The following is a 10758-nucleotide window of genomic DNA, read 5'->3' on the forward strand; positions in this document are numbered from 1 at the left end:
AGTGCTCAGTTGTTCCTAGTCTGCTCCTAGCTTACTTGAGAGGTTCAATACAGTTAAAAATAAATAAATAAATAAATAACCTGCTGAAGTAGCCTTTTTTCAGATTAGATTCCACCATTCAGAAAATCCTGCTTAAGAGACGTTTTTTCTTTTCTTTGAAAGACTGACCTTCCCCCACATGAAACTAATTAGTATCTTCAGGCTTGATGAAATACATGAATTTCTCAATTTACCAAAATTGCTTTGCACAGCCCTCCTATCCTGCTTATGTTTCAAGCAGCGTATCTAAGTGGGGTACTGTTGGGGTGCATCTCTTTCACTCATGTAGCCCAGTGATCCCAATGCCCTGGACTTGTGTAATGTGTGCAAGACATTTACTTTCTCCCTATACTTTTGACTGGTTTAGAAAAAGCGAGTTCGCCATCTGCTGGCCAGAGAATTCACCGAAGCCCAAAGAGCATTAGAGCAGACGCATTTTCTTCTGTGCTGTTCCTGATTTATCAGCTAGAAGAGACACTTACAGTTTAGTACAATCAGGATTCTTTTGACATTAGTAGCATAAAAAGTCTATTTTTGCAACACTGGTATTTGAAAGACCTCCGTTCAGTCCCTAATTTTGTTCTTGATAATGGGACAGATTGTATTAATGTTTGCAAGAATGTGTGAACAACCAGCCTCCCCTCCATGTCGTATTTTAAGATTAAAACTTGTGGTCGTCCCTGTCTCAAAATACAGACATGCTTTGCAACAATCGCACTCCCTCTTTAGCTTGAAGGAACTTGTCAGTGCCAGAATCTACTGACTATGGCAATTTACTTCATCATCCAAACCGGGCAGAATTTTTGAAAACCTCTTGCAAGATTTCACTTCTCCAAACATTATGTAGAAGACATTCAGCTGTAAAGCAAGAAGATGAAGTCCTTTGTTTCCTATGCCAGAATGACATTTTCAACACTGAACAGGATTGTCACCAACTGTTAACTGGTTGTTAAGTTGTGGCTAGGTATAAAATGTAGAAAATGTTTAAAAATAAAACTTGCCTATGGATAGTGAACTGTCTTCTTTGGGGATTACTTCAATTACCTGTAAGAGGAAAACAGATGATTTGGGGGGGTTGTTTGTTTTTAAGAACGGGTGCAGTCTTGCCAGTAATTTAGCTGGTATTTTTCAAAGTGACCACAAGTGAACAACAAGTAGAACAATTGCAGGGCTCCTCAGTTTACAGCATGAGGTCGCTTTTTCCAGGTGAAAAGCGGAGCCATAAGTGGCAGTACACTAAAGCCCTGGCACGTTGAGATCCAAGAGGAGAGCTGTTTGGCCCTCCTTTTCACTCCTGGGAACCACATACCTCAAAACCCACAGACTATGGGATATATCTCAGAGAAATCTTGGGAAAGGAGAGCATGAAGAGCATGTTTGTAAATTTATTTCTCCCTGGGCTTCTTCTGCTTCTCCAAGAAATACTTGTTTGAATATAACTTTGGCAGCAGTACTTATGCTGTTTTGCACCCACCACATTTAAAACTCCTACAAAAAACTGAAAAGTTAGACTGAAAAGCATCTCTTTCCGTTCTACTTTGTAAAGCTGCATGTTTTCCTCATGCAAAACAACAGGGGAATGGAAGCTAGAAAAGGAAATGCTGAATGTAAAACAAAACAGACCAAACCTCAGCCCTCCAGGACAAAAGCCGATAACTAAGTCCTTTCTAACATGCTGATTAGGTTTCAAGAGGATACCGCTTTAAATAAGCGTAATTGTGTGTCCATAGGCAGAAGCTGAATAATGACAGGATGAATATCTATACTTAATTTTTTGTTACTGTCTTCCTGTAGCACACAGGGACTTGTTACGTTTAGGGAAAATGCTAACCTAATGGAGGGTTTAAACCATAAGCTAGTTTGTTATACCAAAATGACTGAGAGAACAAAGCATAAAGTGTTTTCAGATTTCTAGTACACCTTGATTGCTATCCATTAAACTTAAGACAGGTTAAACAAAGCACAGGAAATAGGAGAACTCCTAGTCCCACAACTGGCAAATTGTGCGCACACTTTCCGTTCCTGAGAAAATAATACACAAACCTGAAAAATGCATTTAACTGAGAAATGAAGACATCCCCGTCCTATTGGAAGACTAAGGTGACAGCTCTTGGGCTCAGTGATTTTCGGATAAGCTCCAGTCTTCAACTTGCAGACACCAGTGACAGCTCCTTTTTTCGGATTGAAAGGGAAAATGTTTCAACAACACATTGAAAACATACTTAAGGGACAAGAAACAAAATCAAGACTGCAGTGAGAAGGAAAACAGAAAAACAATACTGGGGAAAAAAAAAAAAAGAGAAAAGAGAAAAGACCTTGGTCTTTGTATCGACCAACGAGATAAGCCTTACACATTTTTAAGTTTATTTTTGACGATTGATTGATGCGTTACCAGATATTAAGTACTATTCAAGAGCAAATATTAACACTAGTAAGAATAAATCCGATCCACCAGCCCTTATTCAAAATACATCAATTTCTAATTTGGAGATAACGTCTCTCTGACAAGGAAGTAGAAAAGCTGTAAATACCGATATAGTTTCCTCTCCCGATGTTCCATATACATACCGACGCTGTTCCTACACCTACACTCTGAGCATAAATTTATGTTGACATGAGTATCGGGTGTTATTTCTGTTTGCCTTGAGAGACTCTCCTCCTGTCCACTGAAAAGTAAACTCAAGATTCCAGATCAGTTAAAACAGTTGCTAGCCCCCCATTCAGAGTTCTGCAGCAGCAGTGTTCAGATTTTTCAGCAGTCTCTTTACAAAATGACCACTTATAAGTGTACAAAAACACTTATCACCTAGCTTCTCAGTAGGTACACGTTTGGCCTCTCTTAAGCAGAGAGTCAATCACAGCTTAAGATTTTATACAAGATCCCATTTTCAAGTTTGGGATTATTTCAGAAAATCTTTTTGCCTAGAAACAGTACTACTAGTAACACTTTAACTGGTTTGCCAGCACAACCTTTTACCCTGTTAGAAATGATGTTGACTTCTACCTTCATGTAGCATACATAGTGTCCTGTGCGACAGTTGATTCCATGATGCACCAGCACCGCATATAAGGCATAGAGGAGTGGTTCTCCACTTGATTGAGACATGTAGGCTCGGAGGTCCAAATATTCAGGATATTTTACCTCCTAAAGAGAGACCAAGAAGATAGAAAAATTATATCAGAGTACTTCGCAGACTAGCCAGAGAAAAACACTTCCAAAAAACAGAGACTGGAATTATATGAATATATCTCTTGATTCACTAAAAATAAGTCTTCCCATAAGCAACGTTTAATACTAGAAGTTGCAGACAACTGTTTCCTGATGAATTAGCCTTCTCAGAGGAAAGTTTATGCTTCTTGTCAAGCAGGAACTTTACTGATATTAAGAGAAAAGTGAAAAAAAGAGAAAATGAAAATAAAAGCAGACCATTTCTCTATATTCTTAAGGTATATTCTTAATATACCTTGTTGATCTTTCCACCTGTGAAATCTGCAAATCTTTTCAGTGATATTGTGAGAACGTTGGAAGAACGGTGTACGGTAAATCTCTTGGATGCAGGAACCATCTTTTTACACCTTAAAAACAAGCAGAGACAAGTGTTTGAAAGCATCTTCTTTTTCGCCCCCAAAACAAACTCCTTTTAATGTCTCACGCATGCTTATGCTATTTGAATGATATTTACTTGCATCATATGTTTGGTTTTTTCTTTTCATAAACCCATGCACTGCATGTCACGTTTGTTAATACAGAGAAGAAGGTAAGTTTTACCAACAACTCAGAGCACAGCGGGAACAGGAATCTCTCATGAAAGCGTATTACCAGGGAGTTATAAAATATAAACAAAAAATATTAAAAATGAGTTATATATAAGACTAATAACAGTTATCAGCAATGGAAAAAGTACTGTACATGTGCAAGGCCTTTCCTTTTAAGCTCACAAAAAGACAGAAAATTCTGGCTTTAAGTGTGACTGAACCGATCACACCTCAAAGAGCACATTAAGGAAAGACCATGCAATTCAGATGTGAGGTGCTATTACAGTTCTTTCTCTTCCTCAGACATCAGTTATGAGAATCCTGAATACGCTGCATGTTGCTTTCTAGGATCCGCAGGCCAAGACGAACCTGGGATTAAATTGCTTTAATAACCTATTGGACGCTCTTGATTCGACACCCTAATTTCCTTAGTATCCGACAACAAGAAGTGGATACTGCATTTTTCATTTAGAGGGGTCAGGCATGAATCCTACAGAACTGAGCCGGGCACTCTGTGCTTTTCTGAGGGGATGTTTGACTAACAGCTTGTTTTGCCAAACCATCTTATGCAAATGTTCAATTGTTTCTCACATACGTAGAAACATCTTACATATTGATCAGCACAGAGAGCGCCTGAACTCAATAGGCTTTCCCTGTGCACAGGTTAGGCTTAAGGGAGCTCATTTCAGGCATTAGTCCACATCGACAGGTTTCACAGTTCAAGAGCTGTGCAAGACGCTGTTTAGTGAGCCAGCACAGGCTGCTAACATTCATTACCACGGAGCCAGCTCACATTCCCTGACACTCAATCTAACTTTGTTTCACAGTGAACGCTGGGACCTGCAGGAACCTGCTGCTGCCTTCCACTCCAAATCATTCTCCATAGCTCCTTGCTTCAGCTCACCACTACTACGAAATGAAGCAACAACAACAACAACAACAAAGCTGCGTCTCCTTATTTCTAAATGAAGTTAAAGGATAACTTACGCTCTAAGTCATGTAATATATAAAACTAATATCTAGTATTAAGACATAATTAGTAATGATCTTACTCGCTACATTTATAGCAATTCTCTCCATCCAGCTCTTCAGGTTTCACAAATAGTTCTAGAGCTCTGGTAACAGATGAAACCGCCTAGAGGAGCGAGAAAGAAGAGCGTAAAGTCACTGTAAATTCAAAATTCCAGAGACGCACTAGGAGTTTATAAGAGAACCTGACTAATACATACTTAAGCGATCTACTATGAGCACTGTCAAGAAGGAGGCAGAAAGAGCATGCTCAGCGTTTACCTCACCTGGAAGTCATTCTACTTTGAAACAAATCATTTTCCAGTAACGCAGACAGCATCTATAGTGTGCTTTGTCATCAATACTGGCAACAAATCCAGCAGTCTAACAATTAGATGTATATTGAGGTAGAACAACAAAGAAGTGTGACAGTATTATACTTTGTGCAGCAATAAAATTCTTTCCCCTTAAACCCAATGCAGACGTGGAGACTATTTACAGGGGTTCCACAGAAGGACAAAGTCCAATCCACTTTCTAACCACCACCAAGCTCTTATATTTTAACATTGTACGTGGTTTGGTTTTTTAAGTTAAACAAGTTTAATTTAGAAAGTTATACATGTACTTAAACATCATGAATTATATTTACAAAACCTCCTACCTTTACATCCAAAGTGATATCAAGAAATGCCTCATACGTATCCGAAACTGCTTTGCAATTCAAGCACTTCACTGGAAGCAAAATATAAATGCTTAACAACACGTGAAGGAGACTAACTGTCCACATTCAAGTTGTCGATAGATACTACTTCAGACAAACTACAGACTGCTTTACTACCGACAAAAGACACAGATCAGTTCTAAGGACAGGAATATTTTTAAAAGTACCTCTTGATCTTAGAAATCCTCCAAATATTTGATGAATGGTGGTGGTAGCTTGAGAAGATCTGTCCAATCTGGAAATAAATTATAATCAGACCTCAGAAGATTTAAGGCACACAGTTAACTCTTCAAAGAGTTTTATGAAAACCAAGGATGACCTAGACTTTCAGTTTTGATAGTAAATAAAGGCCTAAAAGGTGCTAGAGAACGTATAAAAGTGAATTTGTTTATGCTTACTTGGTGCTTCCATTCAAGCACACTTCCTGCATAGCATCAACAGTATAGCGCAAGAACTCGTGTGCGTCTTCTTGACTGCCAAAACGGAAATGTTGTCCTATTCCTAAATAAGAAGATGATAGTATTTACCTCATTTAAAAATGAAGTAATTCTCCTGTTTCTAAAATCTCTCTTCTTTATAGTGTTAAAACCATTTATACACATCAAATAATTATTTGAAGATTACAAGATGCTGAAAAAGAAACACATCTGAAGCCACTTACGACTGAGATTATTGATAACACGCGTAGGCTCGATGGCATCAACAGTGCAACGCAGGGCCTGGTTAATGTGAGTCTCCATCGTGCACATCATGCAAAAATCTTGTTCACGACCTGAAGAGTGAAAGAAGAAAGCATCCCAGTCTAGCGAAACAGACATAACTACAAACAAACATATAAGTAACATTTAAACTATAGATACAATATCCACTCTCCTTGTCCCAACAGCCTCCTAACATTTCATTTCACACAACTTTATAGAATAAAAATATCCATTAAGCCTGTATTCAAGTGCATTTTGTGATGAGAAATCTAAAAGACTACTGCAAAGTCACGTTTGTAAAGGCTGACAGGAATGTGAACTCCACAGGTTGCAAAATGTATGAGGAAAGAATATTTGACGTTGATGATACAGCATTAAGAGAACGTGGGTTATTTTCAGCACAGTGCTGTCGGGTGAGCTTCATGATACAGAGCTACGAGTCCTTTGGGAGAAAGGAAAAATTACAGTAATGTATGTAATAGTACTTCTGCCCTCCTTTTTTCAACAGGATTCTTAACTGAAACGATTTCTATATACAGGAAGAAAACAGTTAAATTTCTAGGTATCGATACAAAGATACCAGCCTAAAAAGCATACAGGTTTAGTACAACATTTACTTTATAGTACAACATTTTATTTAGGACAAAATCAGTCTAGATTTTAATTCAGTCCCACAAAAAAATCTAGTCGTGTTCATAACAGCTCATATTGCTTTCTAGGTTTTTTTTTTTTTTTTTTTTTTTAATTGGTTCAACAACAAACAGACCCTTTATTGTAGTGCATTATGGAACCTCGGCTGTGCAGACTAAAGACCTATGATGCCAACATCCTAAATTTTATTGCCTTTCTAGCAGCAGGAAGCCCAAATAGCCCAAATGCCAAATGTTCATTAAATGCATTACTGTCCAATGCACTTCATTATTCCCATGAAGCAAGAAAAGATCCTTTTAAAAAAACAAACAAACAAACAAACAAAAAAAACACATGGTGCATTAAACGCACTCCATATGCTATTCCGAGCCCGCTGCTAATACAATGCTCAAAGCCAGCTTCTACAGGTAAAATCAGGCAAGTAAGTTTGTCTCACAGAATCACTGCTGTTCTTTCACCTTCACAGCTATCCAACAGATTTAAAATACTGTTAGAAAGTACTCACATGACTGGCTGTGCTCAAGAGAAAGCATGTAATTGGCAAGTGGGGGGGTGTAGGTCAAACACTGTAGAGTAGCATTAAGAAAACACGTGTTGCCAAGATTGTACAGGCCAACTCCAACACTTTGTGTTTCTTGCCAATCCATACGTATCTTCTCAGGTGGAAAAAGAATCCTTTGTGGCGGAGCAATTCCATCATTAACAACTGCAAGAAAGTTATATTTAAAAAGAGATTTTGTTTGTTTGTTTCTAAGAAAGGTATTAAGTATATATAGGTATAGTAAATATATAAAGTATATATAGGCATAGTAAAAATACTATTCTGCGGGAGCACCTAGAGGAACTAGCTACAATCCAAAACAGAAAAACTTATTGCAGACACCTTTAATACCGCCATATTCAAATTGGCTGGTCAACACAACGTTTTGGGAAAAAAAGTTTAGTCAACCATTTTAATTTTTTCCTTATTATATGCTTTTTTCCTTATTATAACTTCAACCACAAACTTAGACTTGAAATTATATGGTAATAAATGCAAGGACAATGTAAAAACAAATAACTAGGAATGACGGTACCCCTACAAATATCAGATCTTTTCCTGAGCAATCTTAGCATTCAAAAACCTGTGAATAATGGAACCTGTGAATAGCAACAATCAAACACTTTTCTTTGCAAAACAGAAAAGATATGGATGAATCTGTGCATTACAAAATGCTCCCCATATTTCTCTGTCGACTGTAAATATATCAAAATTAATTTCTGTAACGTCAGTCACTTCAGTTGCCTTAGGAGAATCGCTTTGGAAGTCTTTATTCACAGTAGTCCCGTTCTCTATCAGTGCAACAAGTAAGAACTGCACTTTCTACTTTTGTTTTGAAGAAAACAGAGGCAGGATAAAGCGCACACTTACTTAGATCTCTTTGGGCAAAAGGCTTAGATTTTTCAGAGGATCTACAATAAATAGCACCTCCACATCCTTGGGCCACAGAGACTTGGCTTGAATCTTCTGCAGGTGGTATCCGGCCCCAGTTTGCGGTGCGTGACATCGGTTTTTTAGTACTCGGTTTCTTGGATTTGCCAGACCGCCTTGAAGATGGCTTTTTAGACTTTGAAGATTTGGGCTTGTTAACTATGGTCATTGTTCTCATCTGCGACAGAGACAAATGTTCTGGCTGACGTAAGAATACCAAGAAGCATTCCAAGAAGAAAAGAGTAGTAGAAGTCCTGTCACTTAATCTCAAAGAAACGGCCTTGAAGAACTAACTTGCTGGTATGAATGATTTAAAAGGAATCCCCAAACTAAACACACAAAGGAAAAATTTCCATCAAAACTCTATCAGTATTACTTTTAGCTTCTGCAGAACTAGTGGCTGATGCCATTTCTTTCACTTTCGTAGGATTTTAATCCATTACAACTCTGGAGTCTTTTTAATATAAAAATGCAAATGACATTCTCTAAGGGGAATCAGTTATTTATTGCATTTTTGGAGCTTTGCAATTATCTATTAATTATTACCTATTATCTAATAGATAATGGTTGCGATTTATATATAATTGTTGCTCACGCTAGTAATGGAGCACTATTACTTTACTGCCTGCGCTTTTCTGCTTCGTGTGCACAAAGGTACCTGCATTTCGCTGCTACTTTACTTCTGTCTTTCCAGGGCTCACCCTCTACCTCACTGTCTACTGCACCAGTCATGATGGCTTGGTTGTGATTCTATAATGAGCCTAGCTTTTGAATACACTTTTTCTGGGCGTCACTTTGTGATAGCAAGTTAATTTGTGAGGGCTTATCACCTATGACCTGCTTCTCAGTAGGTACACGTTTGGCCTCTGTTAAGCAGAGAGTCAATCACAGCTTAAGATTTTGTCCAAGATGCCATTCACGAAACTGAGTTTAACCTTGACAGAACTGAGTTTAACCTTTAAACCTGAAGCTCCGTTAAAGAATAAAGCAGCACCCAAGCCAGGAAATAGAAGTTAATCGTCACTTTACCCTGAAACGCACGTAAAGCCAGTGAGCTATTCTGTGCTGGCAGGATTGCTGCCGGGATGGCCGACGAGGCGGCGGGCACAGGGGGCCACAGGTCCTGCTCCCCGGGGCCACAGGTCCTGTCACAGGGGGCTGCCGGGGGTCTCCAGGCGCCGGGAACAGCGGCAACAGCGGGGACAGAGGGGACAGCAGCGACAGCAGCCGCCACCTCAGCCGAGGCCGTCTCCACAACTGCCACAACGGCCTCGGAACGCCGCCCAACTCGGAGCTCCAGCGTGACGCCTTTTCAACCTGGCCGCGGTGCTCACGGCTAAAAGCAGAGCGTTTCCTCCGGCGTGTCTTTACTGTCGGTGCCGGACCGGCCCTCACCCCGAGCTCTCCCTGCTGGGAGGGCTTTGCGGTTGGGGTTTCCCTCCCGCCGCCGCCGCGGGCAGGCCCCGCGCGCAAGCTGTCCGCGCTGGGGAGCGGCATGTCGCCCGCGGCGAGAGCCAGAGGGCGCGACACGAAAAAGCCCCGACACGAAAAAGCCCCGACGTGCGGGCGAGGCGGCGGGGAGACAGCTCTGAGGGAGCGGCCGCTTCGCCCCGCCGTCCTCCTCCCCTCCCGGGCCGCCCCGCCGAGACCCGTGCGCCTCAGGTGCTGCCCTGAGAGGGTGCTCAGGCACTGGGACAGCTGCCCAGGGCAATGGTCATGGCACCGAGCCTGACGGGGGTCCAGAAGTGTTTGAACAATGCTCTCAGACATAGGCTCTGCTTTTGGGGTGGTCCTGTGTGGAGCCAGGAGTTGGACTCGCTCATTATTGTGAGCCCTTTCCACCTTGGGATGTTCTCTGATTCTAGGTCAGCAATCCATTATCTGATGAGAGGTGTGGAGTCATTCGAAGGGAAGAGAGACCAAAACACTTCTGGTTTCCAGAAGCGGGTATTTGGTAACCAAACCGATGATTCCTTTTCTTCTAGAGCAAGTAGCAGCAGGGATCCGCTTTACAATAGGCTGGCAACAAGGAAACAAAGAATTGCAAACAAGACGTAGGACTTGAGCAGCAGCTTGTATACATGCATCAACTTATAAATGAGCACACAGCTGAGCGATAATGCAAAAATTGGACAAACTAAGTGAAGACGTTAACTGTAAATTTTATAGGTACACACTTTACTATGACGTAAGAACTGGGCAAGACCTTTCAGGGAAAAGAGTTGTTGGCATGTAATTTGAAGTAAGCTTCAAATCCCAGAGGATGATTTTGTTGGAACTTTATTCAGCTGAAAACGTGGAAGCCTTGTTTCTGCTTGTGTTAGTTACAGCTCCAGTTTACTTTGGTTGGGAGGGAAGGCATTCCAGGCTAACGTGCTGTACCTGTTCCTTCAGCTCATTGTCCATAAACG

At 40.5% G+C, this 10758-nt stretch overlaps 1 protein-coding gene across 1 annotated transcript; it reads right to left on the reverse strand.

Moving 5' to 3' along the window:
* Nucleotides 1–4162: 4162 nt before the first annotated feature.
* LOC308197327 (ubiquitin carboxyl-terminal hydrolase 42-like) lies at nt 4163–6507 on the reverse strand. The gene is made up of 5 exons (XM_080597580.1): nt 6186–6507; nt 5923–6025; nt 5692–5759; nt 5465–5535; nt 4163–4930 (listed from the first exon to the last, which is right to left on the reverse strand). Exons 1-5 carry the CDS (start codon nt 6367–6369, stop codon nt 4844–4846), a joined length of 513 nt encoding a protein of 170 aa, XP_080453706.1. The 5' UTR covers nt 6370–6507; the 3' UTR covers nt 4163–4843.
* Between the last annotated feature and the right edge of the window lie 4251 nt (nt 6508–10758).

This window comes from Anser brachyrhynchus (genome assembly GCF_964034855.1).
Source record: "Anser brachyrhynchus genome assembly, chromosome: 6".
NCBI lineage: Eukaryota > Metazoa > Chordata > Aves > Anseriformes > Anatidae > Anser > Anser brachyrhynchus.

Bases quoted from the DNA above. Each gene is read 5' to 3' on its own strand.
- LOC308197327 (XM_080597580.1), bottom strand. From the start codon at position 6,369: ATGTTACTTATATGTTTGTTTGTAGTTATGTCTGTTTCGCTAGACTGG. The intron at 5,760-5,922 runs GTAAGCATAAAC...ATTTATTTCCAG, and splicing joins TGCTTGAATGGAAGCACCAA to ATTGGACAGATCTTCTCAAG. The intron at 5,536-5,691 runs GTACTTTTAAAA...TTTTGCTTCCAG, and splicing joins AGGATTTCTAAGATCAAGAG to TGAAGTGCTTGAATTGCAAA.